We start from the raw sequence: 21,772 nt of genomic DNA, 5'->3' as shown, positions 1-21,772 counted from the left end.
TAATATTGCTTTCATTCCAGGACCACATGACATCAATGTAAGGATTATATATAAATATACATGTTAAAATTACCATGACATTCTCCAATCTCCAACTAACGTGCAGCACATTGTCTTCTAAGGGAATCGACCATGTAATAGAGACAGTATTTCACTGTTTGAGAAGGCAGTTTAACGAAGCACAAGATGTTTACATCATTGAATATTAATCAAAAGGTGAGCAGCAATTACATCCAAATATAAATCATAATTACTATGAATCACCGTTATCGTCATGGGTATGATTTTTATAGAAAGCAGCTGAGTAGGAGCAGGATGATTTGCTTGGATGGGGAAAATAACATCTTTCTAACTGGTTATTATCATCATCAGAGATGTCTCTCTATTCTGTTCGCTTGGTCTATTAACATCTATCTAACTGGTTATTATCATCATCAGAGATGTCTCTCTATTCTGTTCGCTTGGTCTATTAACATCTATCTAACTGGTTATTATCATCATCAGAGATGTCTCTCTATTCTGTCCGCTTGGTTTAATAACATTTATCTAACTGGTTATTATCATCAGAGATGTCTCTCTATTCTGTTCGCTTGGTCTCACCAACAGAAAGTACATCACAAAATACAAAGATCCCAAATACTATGTATGTAAATTGCAGTCTATTGTCGGATGCCACCCATATTTTCTAATGTTTAACAAATGCATTCACATTCACACTAGTCCTGACACCCGAGGGTTCTGTCAGAGCAGCACCAGAGAGGACAGAGTCCTGACACCCGAGGGTTCTGTCAGAGCAGCACCAGAGAGGACAGAGTCCTGACACCCGAGGGTTCTGTCAGAGCAGCACCAGAGAGGACAGATGTATGCAGGCAGATGGAGGAGGAGCGGGTGTTCTCTCACTTATAGCCAAGACACAAAGGATACAATGTACATGTAGGTGCAGGCAAAACAACCAGTGTTCACCTTGTTCTGTCTTCTGAGGGGGAAAAAAAGTACGTAAAGAAGAAAATTGAGTCGCCGCTGACAACAGGAGACGTGGATGGTAATTCATCCATATCATTGATGTGTAGGACACAGACACAGGGAGAGGTAGGTAGTTGAGGGAGATCTATGCTGACTCCCCTCCCTATTGTTCTGTGATTATAGGGTGGAGGTTTTCTCAGAATCAAGGCAGATGCCATTGTGTTTTCAGGCAGCTCACGCGACCTTGTGACTCCCCTATTTTTCAAAACGTATTAGGGCTTTTCATCACAAGGTCAAAGAGAAAGTAACTACCAGATATTTAGATTGGAGTAGAAGATTGTAATCACCATTATAATTGAGATGCTGATAGAGTGCTCCTCCCTTAGTTAACCCCTTATATAATGCTGATTGAGACTCTTTATATAGTTAACCCCTTATATAATGCTGATAGAGACTCTTATATAGTTAACCCCTTATACAATGCTGATAAAGACTCTTATATAGTTAACCCCTTATATAATGCTGATAGAGACTTTTATATAGTTAACCCCTTATATAATGCTGATAGAGACTCTTTATATAGTTAACCCCTTATATAATGCTGATAGAGTGCTCCTCCTATAGTTAACCCCTTATATAATGTTGATAGAGACTCTTTATATAGTTAACCCTTTATATAATGCTGCTAGAGACTCCTCCTATAGTTAACCCCTTATATAATGTTGATTGAGACTCTTTATATAGTTAACCCCTTATATAATGCTGATAGAGACTCTTATATAGTTAACCCCTTATATAATGCTGATAGAGACTCTTTATATAGTTAACCCTTTATATAATGCTGCTAGAGACTCCTCCTATAGTTAACCCCTTCTATAATGCTGATAGAGACTCTTTATATAGTTAACCCTTTATATAATGCTGCTAGAGACTCCTCCTATAGTTAACCCCTTATATAATGCTGATAGAGACTCTTTATATAGTTAACCCCTTATATAATGCTGATAGAGACTCTTATATAGTTAACCCCTTATATAATGTTGATTGAGACTCTTTATATAGTTAACCCCTTATATAATGCTGATTGAGACTCTTTATATAGTTAACCCCTTATATAATGCTGATAGAGACTCTTATATAGTTAACCCCTTATATAATGCTGATAGAGACTCTTTATATAGTTAACCCCTTCTATAACGCTGCAAGAGGCTCATCCTATAGTTAACCCCTTATATAATGCTGATAGAGACTCTTTATATAGTTAACCCTTTATATAATGCTGCTAGAGACTCCTCCTATAGTTAACCCCTTATATAATGCTGATTGAGACTCTTTATATAGTTAACCCCTTATATAATGCTGATGGAGTGCTCCTCCTATAGTTAATTATAGAAGATAAAACATGATTAATTAGAATGGCTAGTTTATTGGCCAGACCAAGCTGCTCTTAGCCAAGGGTCAGGTCTTTCTTGAAAATATATATATTTTGACCTCCTTATTTAATGGACTGTAGGGAAAATTGACCATAACATTTTATGTCCTTCTTGTTCAAGTACATAAAGATACAATAGCGTGCTCTTCTTATAAGATAAACCATGTGATGAATATATCAAGGCCAGTTTATTACAGAGAGAAGCTCTTTCCCTGGTCTTCAACGGTATGTTGAACTCAATGGGACAACCTGGTAAAATAAACAAAAGGAAAGATAGTAAATCCTTGGACAGTAGCCACTTACTGGACTCAGGGTCAGAGTTTCCGTCTCCCTCGGTGCGGCTGTTGGGCGAGGTCTGTTGGTAGTACTCTTCCTGGGGGAAGCCGAGGGGGAGAGGCTGAGTGGTGCTGGCAGTGCTGCTGGGCTCGTGGTCCCCTAGACCACTGTCGCTACAGCTCTCCTGAGAACCGTCCGGGAGGTGGAACGTCACGCGACGCTGAGTCTGATGGAAACACACCAAAACACAACGTTAATTTAACATCACTGGTGGTTGGTCTAAAAACACACAACACCAAAACAGTACGTAACTGTAATACTTTAACATCACACAATGCTGGAAACACAACGTTCATTTAACGTCACGTGATGCTGGGTCTGGAGGGAAACACATGGAAACACAACACTCATTTAACGTCACGTGATGCTGGGTCTGGAGGGAAACACATGGAAACACAACGCTCATTTAACGTCACACAATGCTTGGTCTGGAGGGAAACACAAGGTTCATTTAACGTCACGTGATGCTGGGTCTGGAGGGAAACACAAGGTTCATTTAACGTCACACAATGCTGGGTCTGGAGGGAAACACAAGGTTCATTTAACGTCACACAATGCTGGGTCTGGAGGGAAACACAAGGTTCATTTAACGTCACACAATGCTGGGTCTGGAGGGAAACACATGGAAACAATGCTCATTTAACGTCACACAGTCCTGGGTCTGGAGGGAAACACAAGGTTCATTTAACGTCACGTGACGCTTGGTCTGGAGGGAAACACAACGTTAATTTAACGCCACACAATGCTTGGTCTGGAGGGAAACACATGGAAACACAACGTTCATTAAACGTCACATGATGCTTGGTCTGGAGGGAAACGCATGGAAACACAACGTTCATTTAACGTCACGTGATGCTTGGTCTGGAGGGAAACACATGGAAACACAACGTTCATTTAACATCACATGATGCTTGGTCTGAAAACACCACAGAACAATATGTTTTTTCATATGTTTCGGTATGGTGGACAATGCTGGTATGTTCAGCTGCAGAGGGAGCTAATTCAATCACCTTGGATACGGCATTTGGGGAAAATGTCAGACTAATTGGTTGCCTATTATGGGATTGTTCTTGCATGTCTAACAAGACAAGTCTCCATCATTGTCACGTCTTCTCTGACGAATATCGTATTACGTCACGGCAGTCTAATTGATACAGTGGGCTTAGAACCTAAAATCAGCGGTCTTTTGAGATATAGCAGTCAAGGGTAATGCCATACTATTCAAAAATCAATGGTAACTACTTATAGCATAAGTCTTTTAATTGACAGGTACTGCCCATGATATGATTATAATAGATTAACCCTTTTGACGAGGCTGCACCGTGTCCTCCTTTTCCCACTGGTCCAATTTAGATAAAGGGAAGGAGGGGTGGATGAAGTGACTTTGATTAGAAAAGGTCTGTCTGAGGATTGTACCAGTTTGTAGATCTCCTCTCCTCTCAAAGGGAGTAGTTCTTTGATTTCTCTGGAGAGTTACAGAAGTTCATGTGGTGACCTTTTTCCAGGAGCACGATGGTAACACTCCATAGGGAAACCCTCCATAGGGAGGTCAATAGCCACAAATGCTAGCCGTTCTTCATGAAAAGAGAACATAGATGAGTCACATTGTAAAAAACAAAATAAAGGGTAATCCTATTTTATTTATTTTTTTACCTCCAATACATTCTACACCTTTGACTGTAATCATATTTTAAAAGGAATGAACTTAAATTAAATATTGTCAGGTCATTCTTTGCCAAGTAAAAAAAAATAAAAAAAATGCTTTAACATTGAAGACAATTAACAGTGAAATGACTGACGTGTTATTACATGCAATTTTATAAATGTGAGGAGGCTTTTGGTTACAATGGACAGTTTGGAGAAAAAGGGCAATTTCAAAGTGAATAAAATTTTCTTTTATAACACGATTCTCAGTCTCACATTGCATCTCACGAGGAAAATAAAACACTGACAACTTGATTATATTGCCCTTATAATGCTATTGTGTTTCAGTTGGTATTCAATCTATTATTCAGACTGATTAGAACAAATGTTTCATTAAAACATATCATAGCCTCACCACAATAATCTACATTTTCTCCATCTCTAGAGCGGCTATAGCAATACGAGATTTCTGAATGAAAAACAACATTAACACATGGGTCTTTATGCTCACGGGGGGGTCGTCTGTGCCTCTTTGGAAAAGTACTTGCCCTCCACCACTGTGGTATAGAGATAAAGCCCTTGTTGTTCTTTGATAAGGCAGACAGGGGAGAAAAACATAATTGGGGTAGAGAGGGAGAAAAAAATCTTGGCTCAAAGGAGGTCCCAGCGCTGCCAAAAACAGAGATCCACAAACAGCTTACCAGTTCATTTAGGACTATCAGAGGGTTGACTAAACTAAATCCTTACAATTAAAACGCTGAAAGAAGAACTGCTTTATGATGCCATTATGAGCAAAAAGGAAGAAAGAAAAGTATTTCCTTCATTAAATCGAGTGTATGTGTGGGTGTGTGTGTATTAATGAGCATTGAAAAGACAGGTTTCCAGGACTACCACCAGCGTGTGGAGAGAATTCTCCTTTATACTTCACAGTCACTAAACACCTCTAAGATCTGTTTTTGTTGTGCTAATCGCCTCAAGTAAATTACTTGTCAAGCTTGTCAGTCGATTACCCTTTTTCCAAAAACTGAAGCCAAAAGTATTCAATTGGCCTTAAGGTTAGGTAAAGGTTTGATAGGATCAATAAGAGAAGGGACTGTTTAGCGAGTCCTTCCGTTAAAGATAACATGGCCGGCAATTTATTCCACAAAGAAAGACATTCAATTATATCAGACTTGGAATATCCTGTTTTTCTCAAATGTATTCAAGCTGTTGGCTTCACCTCCACATCAATGTCAACCTGTTGGCTACTCCACCACAGCAATGTCAAGAAGTTAACTACTCCACCCCAGCAATGTCAAGCTGTTGACCACTCCACCACAGCAATGTCAAGAAGTTGACTACTCCGCCACAGCAATGTCAAGCTATTGACTACTCCACCACAGAAGTATGATTTGACTACTCCATCACAGTAATAGCTGTTGACTACTCCACCACAGTAATATCTGTTGACTACTCCACCACAGAAGTATCATTTGACTACTCCACCACTGTAATAGCTGTTGACTACTCCACCACAGTAATATCTGTTGACTACTCCATTACAGTAATATCTGTTGACTACTCCATCACAGTAATATCTGTTGACTACTCCATCACAATAATATCTGTTGACTACTCCACCACATTAATATCTGTTGACTACTCCACCACAGTAATATCTGTTGACTACTCCACCACAGTAATATCTGTTGACTCCTCCACCACAGTATTATCTGTTGACTACTCCACCACAGTAATATCTGTTGACTATTCCACCACAGTAATATCTGTTGACTACTCCACCACAGTAATATCTGTTGACTACTCCACCACAGTAATATCTGTTGACTACTCCACCACAGTAATATCTGTTGACTACTCCACCACAGGAATGTCAAGTCTTTATAGAAGGGAAGGTACAAAATTATAGTTACAGAGTTTTGGCAGCTCCATGAGAAGCTGCCTGCATCCTAAATCACAACTTATTCCCTATATAGTGCACTACTTTTGACCATGGCACATAGTGCTCTGTTTAAAAGAAGTGCACAATAGGGAATAGGGGGTCATTTGGGATGCAGGCGCCCACTTCCTCTCCACATGTTTGTAATTTATTTGAGTCTTTCTGCTCCGACAATGACAGCCAGGGTTGATTAAAACAAACAGATGTTCTATATAATTAGGACATAATCATAGTGTGGAGGTTTGGTATCTCTGTCAGATGTTTATACAAACTGAATTCAGGACTTGTGCAAAGGTGTAAAAATATAAATCAACTGAGTTTTTTAAATCTGCACAAAAAACTGATCGAGAGAGGCTCAAGATAAGTGTATGTTTATTTTAACAATAGGCTTCATGTGCTTTTCATGGTTTGGTCTTTCTTTTATAAGTATTGTGTTGAGAGAAAATATATGGTGTACGTATTTGTTAAAGCATTACTACTTATTCTAAAGAACATGCCAGAAATCCAGAAATCAAACGCAAGCTGGTGTAAGAGATATCAAGACCAAACACAGTGCCAGACAAAACAGTGCCTTGAAAACTATGTGCATAGAGAGAGATGATAAAAAAAACAGGAGAAACAAGCCAAGTTCTTTAACAAGTCAGCCCTATCCAACCTAAAGCCACTCTCTTGGTAGCAAACCAGACAATGTGCAGATGGACCTGAGATTCACGGTGGGGTGAGGGATTAGGAATCCCTTGAGTAGAGGAGTTACTGTAGATTAGCATATACATTTTACATTTACATTTACATTTAAGTCATTTAGCAGACAGATATACTATACAGCACCTCATCCAGGGGGGGAAGACACAGCTCAATGAGTTACCTAGCTACCTTCTCTCGCCTATACACTTCTACATCTCAAAATCACACATGAGAGACAGAGGGAAACCGTGTTGCATGACAACAGCAGGCTGCCTTCCAACCCCCCCCCCCCCCCATCCCTTTTGAATGATAAACAGGGTTCACTTTAGGAGTGGATTAGAGCACTTTAGGTGTGGCTCAGTTGCAACGCCAGGGTTGTGGGTTCGATTCCCACAGGGGACCAGTATGGAGAAAAAATGTATGAAATGTGTGCATTCACTACTGTAAGTCGCTCTGGATAAGAGTGTCTGTTAAATGACTAAAAATGTAAATGTAAAATATATGAGTTGCTGTCTAAGATAAAGATCATCCTGGGATGCATCACCTAAACATGGACCAAATGTGTTTGATGAAAATGTAGCTTTTTTTCATCAACTAGCTATCTGCGAAAACAATTGCTATATATATATATATATATATATATATATATATATATATATATATATATATATATATATATATACAGTGGGTTCAGAAAGTATTCATACCCCTAGACTTGTTCCACATTTTCTTGTATTACAGCCTGAATTCAAAATGGATTAAATATAATTTTCTCACCCATCTACATACAATACCACACAATGTCAAAGTGAAAACGTGTTTTTAGAGATGTTTGCAAATTCATAAAAAATAAAATAAAGAAATATCTAATTTACGTAAGTATTCACGCTCCTGAGTCGATACATGTTAGAATACCCTTTGGCAGCGATTACAGCTGTGAGTCTTCCTCGGTAAGTCTATGAGTTTTACACACCTGGATTGTACAATATTTGCACATTATTATTAATACATTCTTCAATCTCTGTCAACCTGGTTGTTTCTTTGCTAGACAGCCATTTCCAAGTCTTGCCATACATTTTCAAGACGATTTAAGTCAAACTGTAACTAGGCCACTCAGGAACATTCAATGTCGTCTTGGTAAGCAACTTTAGTGTATATTTGGTGTTGTGTTTTTAGTTATTGTCCTGCTGAAAGGTGCATTTGTCTCCCAGTGTCTGTTGGAAAGCAGACTGAACCATGTTTTCCTCTAGGATTTTGCCTTTCCTAAAAAAAAATGTTTATTCAGTACAGGCTTCGTTATTTTCACTCTGTCATTTAGGTTAGTATTGTGGAGTAACTACAATGTTGTTGATCTATCCTCAGTTTTCTCCTATCACAACCATTAAACTCTGTAACTGTTTTAAGGTCACCATTGGCCTCATGGTGAAAATCCCTGAGTGATGTTCTTCCTCTCTGGCAACTGAGTTAGAAAGGACATCTGTATCTTTGTAATAACTGTTTGTATTGACACACCATTCAAAGTGTAATTAATAACTTCACCACGCTCTGAAAGACTCATGTGAAGGCCAAATTACAGAGGAGAACCTCTTGATGCAATTAAATCCTTTAAGATTTGGGAAAACTCAAGGGCTGGATGGCATACCAGTTGAGTTATACCAAACCTTTTTTTGATGTTCTCAGAGGACCGTTATTAGCATGTTTTAACCACTCCTAGAAAAATTGTAGATTAACAGATACTCAACAAGAAGGTCTGATTTCATTATTACTGAAACAGGATCCAAGGGGTAAATATAAAGATCCAGTCAATTTAAAAATGTTGAGTTCCCTTACACTTCAGTGTTGCGATGCAAAAATTCGAGCAAAATGCATAGCACGTAGAATTAAAAAAGTATTGTCAGATATTATTAATTCTAATCAGACAGTTTCTTTTTTTACATGGACGACAACTGGAAACAATAGAGCACTATGAAGAATCTGGAAACCAGGTCTGGTATTCATAGCTGACTGTAATATTTCAATTTTGGAGAATCTCTTAATACTTATTCTCAGAAAATATTAAACTGTCAAGATGAGGTTGTCCACTATCGGCAAATCTATTTAATATGGCCTTTGAAATGTTAGCTATTAAAACCATTCCAAACAATAATATCAAGGGGTTAGAAATCCAGGGCTTTAAAACAAACATGTCATTATTTGCTGATAATTAACGCTTTCTTTAAATCCACAATTTGGATCCCTCCACCGCCTCATTGAGGATCGAAATACTTTTTCTAACCTCTCTTGATTAAAACCAAACTATGATCAGTGTACTATGTTACGTATTGGATCACACAAAAATACAACCTTTGTGTTACAGTATAGTTTACCAATAAAATGGTCTGACGGTGATGTGGACATACTCAGTATACATACCTGAAAGAAAGAAATGATCTCACTACAGTACATTTTAATAGAAAGTTTGCAAAATGATCTTGCTACCATGGAAAGGAAAATACCTGTCCATCTCTGGAAAAATCACCCTGATTAACTCTTTAGTCATATCCCAGTTTACCCTGATTAACTCCTTAGTCATATCCCAGTTTACCCTGATTAACTCTTTAGTCATATCCCAGTTTACCCTGATTAACTCTTTAGTCATATCCCAGTTTACCTATTGTCTTATGGTCTTGCTTACACCTAGCGACATGTTTTTTAAACTATTATCTGCCAAAAATATTCCACTTTATTTGGATCGTCAAGCCAGACGAAATTAAACGGGTGTTTTTCTATAATGAATATGAATTTGAAGGGCAGAAATGTTTAAATATTAAAGCATTAGACCTCTCACTAAAGGTGTCAGTCATACAAAAGTTATACATAAAACTGGTTCTCTAGCAGATTAGTAGGAATGTCTCACCCCATGTTCAAGAATGGCCTTTATCCCTTTTTTTCAGATTACAACTTATGGTTGATCTCTAAAATATCGCTATTTTTAAAACAAGCCATTGAAAATTGGTTTCAAGTTCAGTTTAATCCACCAGAAAATACAGAATAAATAATATAACAAATATTGTGGTTAAACTCAAATATACTAATGGGAAAAAAACATGATTAAAAATAAAATAAAAATAGGTATAATCTTTGTAAATTATATCACAAATAGGACTAGTGGCATTATGCCAAGAATGTGAAAAGCTGTCATCAAGGCAAGGGGTGGCTACTTGGAAGAATCTAAAATCTAAAACATATTTTCATTTGTTTAACACTTTTTTGTTTACTACATGATTCCATACGTATTATTTCATAGTTTTGATTTCTTCACTACTATTCTACAATGTAGAAAATATACTGCTCAAAAAAATAAAGGGAACACTTAAACAACACAATGTAACTCCAAGTCAATCACACTTCTCTGAAATCAAACTGTCCACTTAGGAAGCAACACTGATTGACAATAAACTTCACATGCTGTTGTGCAAATGGAATAGACAACAGGTGGAAATTATAGGCAATTAGCAAGACACCCCCAATAAAGGAGTGGTTCTGCAGGTGGGGACCACAGACCACTTCTCAGATCCTATGCTTCCTGGCTGATGTTTTGGTCACTTTTGAATGCTGGTGGTGCTTTCACTCTAGTGGTAGCATGAGACGGAGTCTACAACCCACACAAGTGGCTCAGGTAGTGCAGCTCATCCAGGATGGCACATCAATGCGAGCTGTGGCAAGAAGGTTTGCTGTGTCTGTCAGCGTAGTGTCCAGAGCATGGAGGCGCTACCAGGAGACAGGCCAGTACATCAGGAGACGTGGAGGAGGCCGTAGGAGGGCAACAACCCAGCAGCAGGACCGCTACCTCCGCCTTTGTGCAAGGAGGAGCAGGAGGTGCACTGCCAGAGCCCTGCAAAATGACCTCCAGCAGGCCACAAATGTGCATGTGTCTGCTCAAACGGTCAGAAACAGACTCCATGAGGGTGGTATGAGGGCCCGACGTCCACAGGTGGGGGTTGTGCTTACAGCCCAACACCGTGCAGGACGTTTGGCATTTGCCAGAGAACACCAAGATTGGCTAATTCGCCACTGGCGCCCTGTGCTCTTCACAGATGAAAGCAGGTTCACACTGAGCACGTGACAGAGTCTGGAGAAGCCGTGGAGAACGTTCTGCTGCCTGCAACATCCTCCAGCATGACCGGTTTGGCGATGGGTCAGTCATGGTGTGGGGTGGCATTTCTTTGGGGGGCCGCACAGCGCTCCATGTGCTCGCCAGAGGTAGCCTGACTGCCATTAGGTACCGAGATGAGATCCTCAGACCCCTTGTGAGACCATATGGTGGTGCGGTTGGCCCTGGGTTCCTCCTAATGCAAGACAATGCTAGACCTCATGTGGCTGGAGTGTGTCAGCAGTTCCTGCAAGAGGAAGGCATTGATGCTATGGACTGGCCCGCCCGTTCCCCAGACCTGAATCCAATTGAGCACATCTGGGACATCATGTCTCGCTCCATCCACCAATGCCACGTTGCACCACAGACTGTCCAGGAGTTGGTGGATGCTTTAGTCCAGGTCTGGGAGGAGATCCCTCAGGAGACCATCCGCCACCTCATCAGGAGCATGCCCAGGCGTTGTAGGGAGGTCATACAGGCACGTGGAGGCCACACACACTACTGAGCCTCATTTTGACTTGTTTTAAGGACATTACATCAAAGTTGGATCAGCCTGTAGTGTAGTTTTCCACTTTAATTTTGAGTGTGACTCCAAATCCAGACCTCCATGGGTTGATAAATTGGATTTCCATTGATTATTTTTGTGTGATTTTGTTGTCAGCACATTCAACTATGTAAAGAAAAAGTATTTAATAAGATTATTTCTTTCATTCAGATCTAGGATGTGTTGTTTAAGTGTTCCCTTTATTTTTTTGAGCAGTGTAGTTTTAAAAAACTAAGAAAAACCCTTGAATGAGTAGGCATGTCCAAACTTTTGACTGATACTGTATAAATAGTGGATTTTAGTAGTATGTCCTTCTCTGTAGACCACTTATATCAGTGAACTATGTCTTGATCTACTACAGTTCCACAGCAAGGAGGATCTAAAACATGGCAAAATAAACCAGAACACCATTCACCAACAACCATCTCTCCACAGTCCAGATCATAGTGCAAGCCTGCTCAGTAGTAGAACAAGTATATTTTACCCTCTGCATCCCTGCAATGTACGGTTGAGATGAAGCCTGAAGAAAACATTGTCCTTGTTAAATATTGTGTAATGCATCACTTTTATATGATTCATATGAATATCAATTTTCCTTGTCAGGACAGTAATTACTTCATCATTAGAGCTCTGGCCATGAGAACTATGTAATGGAGGACGGTCAGTGAACCAGTCACGAGATGAGTAACCTTGACTGAGACCTGGAGACTTGGATTAGCTCTCCAAGCTAAAGGCTAGACTTTAGTTCAAACGGGTTAACACTGTATTGTGGTGAGTCTTGCAGGAGGCCGGGTTTCATCCCTGCCGGGCAGATACGGAGAAGCTCAAGGCTTTACATGTAGAATTCAGTGAACTGAACTTGGGTTAAGTGTTGCAATATACAATATGTGAGAAAAATGGATTTATTGTAAAACAACGAAAGTGAAAAATAGATGAAAGGTAACAAAAGACACGAAGGTCATGCGTCGCAATATAATTCCATTTGCTGTTATGTGGTCTGGCTGCTGTTAAAGCGGAAAAAAGGGTGCTGTGTCTTTTGTTGCCGTAGGAACAAGTCAGGTAGAGCTGTGCCATCAAGTGTAGAGAAACTGAGAGAATTTGAAAAGAACATTGTTTCCACTTCGCTGAGTCTTATAGTAAACTTTGAATTAGAAACTATAAAATAGAGCAATCCAAACAGAGAACGTAACACATTTCTTCAATTTCAAGAACTGAATTGAATGTATTCCGCACCTTCAGGGCTTTGATGTGGTACAAAGCAGCTCTTGAAGAAAACAACATTATTGTGAAGAAGAGTTGTCCTTTCATGACAATTAAAGAATTACCCATGCATGCAAGACAAGACAGATCTAACACCTTACAAACAACTCACAAAGTGAAATCTGCTTTAAAGGAATGTTTTTTGGTTGAAGCTACTTGTATTTCATTGACCTGACTAATGAAAAAGCGAAACCACAACTCTGTCCTTTGGTTAAACATATTGTTAATGTAAGGCTGAAAACAGTGCCATCATTACAATCTTCATCGGCTGTCTTGTTCTTTGTTTCAAAGTTAAACTGACTGGAAGCGACGGGCCCATACCATAGGGTTAATGGACGAAGAACATGGCATGGATCTCCTTCATGTATATGTACATGGAGTGGTTCCACTTCCTGAGTGTTTGCCTTAGCGTGAATATAATTGGCTTAAGGATTAATAAAATAAATGTTTTGAGAAAATGCATTGGGAAATTGTTAGGAAACGGCATGCAGTAGTGTTAGACTTACATTAGCAGAGGTTATCTTGCCGAGATGACAGACCTCCTGTAATAACACATGGTGAAATAAAGTTATTGCATGCTGTCCACGATTACATGCATGCTGCATTCAACCACACTATTGACTTTAGATGTGATTAAGAGTCATGCCTTAAAGATTTTTTTTATAGGGATTATCATCATCCCCAGGGAGACAATTGGTGTCAAATGTTATTTTAGTTATTTTGTCTGGTTGACGTTGGAAAATGCTCCGATAAATGTTTGCGATATAAGCAGGTCAAAGTTCATCTATAAGCTCAAAGATGGCTTCCTGTTTCAGAAAAAAAATCTAGCCTTCAGATCTATATTGATTTCTTAGGAAAGGAGCAAAAAGGTTGTAAGTCAAATTGTTAATACCGCTCCGTTGGAAAATATACCCTCGTAAGAAATATTCAAATGCAGAACCTGACATCACCACAACAACACAAGCCAATAATAACTGACACTCTGATGAAGATGTGTTGGCATGTCAGCGGTGAAGAAGCACTGAATATCAAATGAACCATAAACAATTAACAATAAAACAATGACAAGCTTCTAAATTGGGAACAAAAGAGGCACGCAAGGCTGCAGAATAGAGCATCCTCTCCCAGGGGACCAGATAACAGCTCATTGAGAGATAACAGTATTACATTTTTAATCACCAAATTTGTTTTTCTTTGTACTGTGTATAATAATCTGACTACATGCATTGATTTGCAAAGAAAAAAGAGAGATCTGAGGGTGAAGGGAAACATTGATGAGGAGAACAAGCTGAGAGGGTTACTGACTGAGGACTGAGGGAGAAGGGGAACACTGATGATGACAAGCTGAGAGGGTTACTGACTGATGTCTGAGGGAGAAGGGAAACATTGATGATGACAAGCTGAGAGGGTTACTGATGTCTGAGGATAAAGGGAAACATTGATGAGAAACACAAGCTGAGAGGGTTACTGACTGAGGTCTGAGGGTGAAGGGAAACATTGATGAGGAGAACAAACTAAGAGGGTTACTGACTGACAGCTGAGGGTGAAGGGAAACATTGATTGATGATGACAAGCTGAGAGAGTTACTGACTGAGGTGAAATGATTAAAGAGTACTGTATCAACACATCAAGAAACCACACCACTAAGGTGAATGATGAACAGGAACTAGGAAGTGAGTATATTTATACAGGATGTACAGTATATGTCAACAAATCAAGAGACCACACACCAAGCTATGCATTTCCTTTAGCCTATGCAAACCAATTTGCAGGCAAACCATAAGAATGCTTTGGTGAAGTTAAATTGTGTTGTCTCACAGCAGTGAAAAATAGAGCAACCTGTTAACATTCAGAAATGCGACTTAGCCTGCGGTCTGGCTAGCCAGAGGACCATACAGTATGTGTGTGCAGCCCAATAACGGAAAATTTCAGTACGTCATTGGAGCACTGCCGGTGTCCCAAATGACACCCTATTCCCTAAATATATTGTGCTACGTTTGACCAGGATACATAAGTCCCTTTTTAAAATTAGTGCACTATATAGGAAATAGGGTGTCATTTGGGTCTCAGTCACTGTTTTCTGAGGCTAGCAGTGGATGATTGGAAAGGGGAAAGGGGGATACCTAGTCAGTTCTCCAACTGAATGCGTTCAACTGAAACGTGTCTTCCACATTTAACCCAACCCCTCTGAATCAGATATTAATCGGAGGACGGGTATAGATAGTGAAATCATTTAAAGTTTAGATGTAAATGGGGTAGAAGTTAAAATGTACTTTTTAAGATTATTGCCCGTAAATTATTAGGTTGTTGAGGGCAAACACTGCCAAGTGACTCCTTGACATCAAGCAGAGTAAGAAATAAGTTATCAACCTAAATTATTGAGCAAATACTTGGTCAAACCATGAAAAGAACTGCGGTAGTATTATGGCAGAAGAGATGTGTTGGTTGTAGAACAGACGTTTGATTGATTTGAACGGCCTGGTTATAGAACATCTAAAGCTAGTCTGATTACCTCATTCTAGTCTAACATTAGGTAGTTAGATCAGTTTAACTGGATCGCCTCAGAGAATTATTGGGCTGTAGTTGGTCCACTTAGCTAGAGTTAATATTATCTTGCCACTGAGACTGAAACCTGATTTAAAAAAAATCTATATATTTTATGATTTAATGCATCAAACATGAAGACAAAGTTAGGAACTGACATTCTGTACTTGTCAACATTGTTTGAAGAGGTGTTTAATGTGTATTCTTAACTGTACATTTTCGGTAAGTAGCTGTCAAACAGTTACGTTTGGTACTATGTATTATTCAACATTTCACGATGTAAATAGCTTTGCGTTACAGACCTCACCAACCAATTAAATGTGTGATACCGCGACACAGTTGAACAGAGAAAGTTCTTCAAAAAGTGACCTACTGTAATGTAGGCTTAGTTTTCTAGCAAATGTATATCACAGTTTACAGGAGAGAATAATGTGTGATCCATCTGTGTAGTGCTGGGTTGCTGACCCTCTTTTCTCCATCTTTACGCCTCTCCAGACCACTGGTTTCCAAGCACCCACAGACATGCCTGGTAGAGAGATGGAGATAAGTGCATGTGATGCCTACCCACATCAAAGCGGTGGAAGAGTGTCTTAGCGAGCAGAGGCAGTGGTGCTCGAAACACAGCTTTGATCATTCTCAGCTTTCTGATCATTAAAATATTGGATAAATAATTGATTAAAACCAGAGCTCTGTATCCCAATTTATTCCAACCTTGACATTCGTCTTGTCTTTCGCTTTATATCAATAAGTGTGTGGGTACAACTCTGAGGGGTACCTGGATGAATTGTGCCTCGCCATTCAGCGTCTTTAAATAATACGTAAAACATTACGGACTGACATCACTTACAGTCTGTAGATATAACATGAACAACAAGCATATTGTTCAAGCTCACATACACTATCTCCCTTGCTGATACTGTATGGTTATAACACTCTTTCTCCCGTGACGATATGGTTATAACCATTGTTCTCCCTTGACGATATGGTTATAACCCTCGTTCTCCCGTGACGATATGGTTATAACCCTCTGTCATGATGTTGCCCTCTGGGTTTTCTATGCACCATCCCCTGACCTCTATACTTCTGACACAAGGCTGTGTGAAGGCGGTCGTAAATTCCAAAGGGAATGTCCTGCCTAACAGGCCACAGTCTTGAGACAGAGTGGGTTTTGTATAGAGAACAAAGGATTCTTCCACCTCACAGGATTGGAGAACCGAATGACATTTATGTTCTGGAGAAGGTATAAAAGATCGGTGAAGAATCCAGCTATGAACTGGTCCGCTTGGTACAATTTTGTGAGGCTCATTAGAGACAACATGGCCATATTATCATACTAAGGTTTATATACTAGCCTCAGCTATGGGACTTACATCTAAATGGTTGTATCAAATGTATTGATAAGGATAGAGCTATTTGGAGTATGTTGAGATGCTGTGTACTGGTGTTAACCTGTTATGGCTAGGGGGCAGTATTTTCACGGCTGGATAAAAAACGTACCCGATTTAATCTGGTTACTACTCCTGCCCAGTAACTAGAATATGCATATAATTATTGGCTTTGGATAGAAAACACTCCAAAGTTTCTAAAACTGTTTGAATGGTGTCTGTGAGTATAACAGAACTCAAATGGCAGGTCAAAACCTGAGCGATTCCTTTACAGGAAGTGGCCTGTCTGACCATTTCTTGAACTTCTTTGCCATCTCTATCTTTTACAAAGGATCTCTGCTCTAACGTGACACTTCCTACGTCTTCCATGGGTGCTCAGAGCCCGGGAAAAACCTGAATGTCGTCATCCCAGCCCCAGGCTGAAACACATTATCGCCTTTCTCAAGTGGCCGATCAAGGGACTGTGGGCTTAGGCGCGTGCCCTGGCCGCCCCCGTCTTTGTGATTTTTCCTCTGTTTGCCGAAAAGGAGATTCCCGGTCGGAATATTATCGCTTTTTTACGAGATAAATTGCATAAAAATTGATTTTAAACAGCGGTTGACATGCTTCGAAGTACGGTAATGGAATATTTAGAATTTTTTTGTCACGAATTGCGCCATGCGCACGACCCTGATTTACCATTTCGGATAGTGTCTGGGACGCACGAACAAAAACGCCGCTATTCGGATATAACGATGGATTATTTTGGACCAAACCAACATTTGTTATTGAAGTAGCAGTCCTGGGAGTGCATTCTGACGAAGACAACAAAAGGTAATCAAACTTTTATAATAGTAAATCTGATTTTGGTGAAGGCTAAACTTGCCGGGTGTCTAAATAGCTAGCCCGTGATGGCTGGGCTATGTACTTAGAATATTGCAAAATGTGCTTTCACCAAAAAGCTATTTTAAAATCGGACATATCGAGTGCATAGAGGAGTTCTGTATCTATAATTCTTAAAATAATTGTTATGCTTTTTGTGAACGTTTATCGTGAGTAATTTAGTAAATTGTTAGTAAATTCCCCAGAAGTTTGCCGGGGGTATGCTAGTTCTGAACGTCACATGCTAATGTAAAAAGCTGGTTTTTGATATAAATATGAACTTTATTGAACAAAACATGCATGTATTGTATAACATAATGTCCTAGGTGTGTCATCTGATGAAGATCATCAAAGGTTAGTGCTGCATTTAGCTGTCTTCTGGGTTTTTGTGACATTATATGCTAGCTTGAAAAATGGGTGTCTGATTATTTCTGGCTTGGTACTCTGCTGACATAATCTAATGTTTTGCTTTCGTTGTAAAGCCTTTTTGAAATCGGACAGTGTGGTTAGATTAACGAGATAGCTGTAAAATAGTCATATGTTTGAGAAATTGAAGTAATAGGATTTTTAAGGTTTTGAAAATCGCGCCACAGGCTGGCAGTGGCTGTTACATAGGTGGCACGCAAGCGTCCCACCTAGCCCATAGAGTTCTGTTATACTCACAGACACCATTCAAACAGTTTTAGAAAATGTAGGGTGTTTTCTATCCATATGTAATAAGTATATGCATATTCTAGTTACTGGGTGGGAGTGGTAACCAGATTAAATCGGGTATGTTTTTTATCCAGCCGTGTCAATACTGCCCCCTAGCCCTAACAGGTTAACAAGCCGCCATGCCGGTTTAGCCCACTAGGGCACATTTCTCCACCATTTCTTTGTAACGATACCAACTGTTTTGTATGCTTTCTGTGAATTACTTAGTTTAGTAAATAAATGATATTAAGGCAATTGATGTATGGATGATTAGTGAAGACTGGGTTCGTGCAGATAACAACAATTTACGACGTTTGGAATGAGACTGGACGAGGTAAAGAATACACCATTTAAACCAGAAGATAATCTGTCAGATACTATAATATAATATAATATAATATATAATGTTATAATATAGGAAAGTTATATTAGGAAAATTATAACTTTGTAATCTGAATATTTTCCTTGGTGCCCCGTTCTCCTAGTTAATTACAGTTAAACGATTAATCAGTTTAATCGCGTAATAATAATTACAGGGAGTTATTTGATAAACATGTCTTCAGTTTAATGGTGCCCCAAAGACACGACACCTCGTTCTCCCGTGATGATATGGTTATAACCCTCGTTCTCCCATGATGATATGGTTATAACCCTCTTTCTCCCTTGATGATATAGTTATACTGACTGGTATTCTGATCCACTCCCATACTTTTTTTTAAATGTATCTGTGACCAACAGATGCATATCTGTATTCCCGGTCATGTGAAATCCATAGATTAGGGCTTAATAAATGTACTTAAATTGTTTGATTTCCTTCATTTGCACACACTGTATATATACATACTTTTTTTCCTACTGTATTATTGACTGTATGTTTTGTTTATTCCATGTGTAACTCTGTGTTTTTGTATGTGTCGAACTGCTTTGCTTTATCTTGGCCAGGTCGCAGTTGTAAATGAGAACTTGTTCTCAACTAGCCTACCTGGTTAAATAAAGGTGAAATAAATAAAATACAAATAAAAATATGAGCTGTAAAATCTTTAAAATTGTTGCATGTCGTGTATTTATTTTTATTCAGCAACCCAGCAACCCAAGGTGAGTACAACAATGGTTTTGTTTACTGTGAACATGTTACTTAGTAAAAATTTCAGTTGAATTGTATCAGTCTCTGTGGGTTTTTAGAGTCAATATTCTAACTGTAAAATTGTCTATTCCTACTACATGTAATAGAAAGCCTTCATGGTTACATTATTATTTGTAGAGGCAGTTTAGACCCCAAAACAGACACTTCTGTTTGCCGAAAACATCCTTCTCAGACTGTTAGCTAACGTTTCCAGCTAACACAAAATAAATGTAATGTGTTAGCTAATGTTAGCTAACATTTGCAAACTATTTCCCTCATTGAACTCACCTCCAGTTTCATTTTCTTTCCAGCCTTGTGTCTTCATGTCTTTCTTTACAGAGTCTATCTACTTGTATAGATGAAAATGGGAAACCAGCCAACTCTACATCTTGTCTGTGGTTGTTTTACCAGCCAACCCTACATCTATCTGTGGTTGTTTTACCAGCCAACTCTACATCTTGTCTGTGGTTGTTTTACCAGCCAACCCTACATCTTGTCTGTGGTTGTTTTACCAGCCAACCCTACATCTTGTCTGTGGTTGTTTTACCAGCCAACCCTACATCTTGTCTGTGGTTGTTTTACCAGCCAACCCTACATCTTGTCTGTGGTTGTTTCACCAGCCAAGATCTGTGTACTGTCTGTCTAGGGCAGTGAGTGAAGGCCTGTGTATTGTCTGTCTAGGGCAGTGAGTGAAGATCTGTGTATTGTCTGTTTAGGGCAGTGAGTTAAGATCTGTGTATTGTCTGTCTAGGGCAGTGAGTGAAGACCTGTGTATTGTCTGTCAAGGGCAGTGAGTGAAGACCTGTGTATTGTCTGTTTAGGGCAGTGAGTTAAGACCTGTGTACTGTCTGTCTAGGGCAGTGAGTTTAAGATCTGAATCCTTCGTTTTCTACTGAAAATAGAGTAGATTGAGAGAACGATATGAAATGTAGTGTATGATGCAATAAATGAAGTCTTAAAACTTTGACTCTGGGGCCCTTGTACTCTTAATAGTTTAACACTAATGAGATCTGTGTGCTCCCTCCCTCCCTCCAGTCACTGCAGTCAGTCTGCTCACTTCACAGTTTATTTAACAGTGTAAATAACTTTAAAGATGTGAAGACAGAAGCAGAGAGAGAGAGCAGAGAGAGCTCATCTTGGCTGAGCTGCCAAAGCAATCCCACTCGTTTCGTTTCCTATTACTTCAGTCGTGACCGGAGGATCTCTTTGGTGAGTAGTGAGTGGTGAGAACAGTTATAGTCAACTGCTGTTCAACTGTGTGAATTCTGTGAAATGACGGTCAAGACCGAACTGTCATGACAGCTCAGTACTCCAGTGTCAATGTGGGGCCGTGGACTTGGGTTTGGGTTGCCTGTGTTTATTAACGCAGGGTAGGAGACGGCTCTCTCACAGCTCAGTCGGCACTGTCAGTGTCAGTGTTTCATAACTGTAGGCCTACTCCCATCTGCTGACATTACTGTATGAACCTGACATGGCTCAAGTGTACATTCCTTACCATAACTTATATTTTTTGAAAACTTGAGATTGTAGGCGATCAGTCTGTTTTACATTTTCAATAATACATCTACTAAAATGAAAATAAAATTGGCTAACACACTTTTCACCATTTCAACGTATGCTACTTTATTTGGGTTTTGTTCTTGCTTAATGACCTATAGCTAGTTATTCACACTCAAATAAGGGAAGACCTCTTTACACTAGAAGGGTTAAGAGGAGTGAATTCTGTCAGTTTGAGATATGCCGCCCTGGCCTGAGTGCGTAATGGGGTTGTAGTTTACTTTCATGTAGCAATATGTAACATTTTGGGTGACCCGACCACATTCACATATAAATACTCACATATGTGAGTTATGGATCTGTCATTCTCATTGAAAGCAAGTCTAAGAACAATAGATCTGTTCTATGTGCACTATTTCTAAGCTTTTGTGTCTTTAGGTTTTGAGCATCAGCTTCAAACAGCTGATATATATTTAGTTCTGAGAAATATATTTCACAGCTCACAGCTTTAGATGGTTGTCACTTCCTGACCATAGTAAGATGTTATTTTCTATGGTAGAGTTGGTCAGGGCGTGACAGGGGGTGTTTTGGGTTTTTCTATGTTTTCAATATCTATGTTTAGTTCTAGTTTTCTATTTCTATGTTGGGGTTCTTTGGGAAGATCTCCAATTAGAGGCAGCTGGTCCTCGTTGTCTCTAATTGGAGATCATATTTAAGTAGGGTTTTTTTTCCACC

The 21,772-nt window shown here is 39.3% G+C and overlaps 1 protein-coding gene across 1 annotated transcript in view; it reads right to left on the bottom strand.

The window, feature by feature from the left end:
• Nucleotides 1-21,772, bottom strand: part of LOC106612267 (protocadherin-11 X-linked) — a 198,485-nt gene that overhangs the window by 12,939 nt on the left and 163,774 nt on the right. The window contains exon 5 of the mRNA XM_082955522.1: nt 2,699-2,897. Within this exon, the coding sequence (XP_082811648.1) occupies nt 2,699-2,897 (199 nt within the window). The remainder of the gene's footprint in view (nt 1-2,698; nt 2,898-21,772) is intronic.

Source organism: Salmo salar, chromosome 09, assembly GCF_965601325.2.
Source record: "Salmo salar chromosome 09, fSalSal1, whole genome shotgun sequence".
Taxonomy (NCBI): domain Eukaryota; kingdom Metazoa; phylum Chordata; class Actinopteri; order Salmoniformes; family Salmonidae; genus Salmo; species Salmo salar.
Note: the sequence above shows the minus strand (reverse complement) of the source record. Positions and strands in the feature narration are given on the sequence as shown.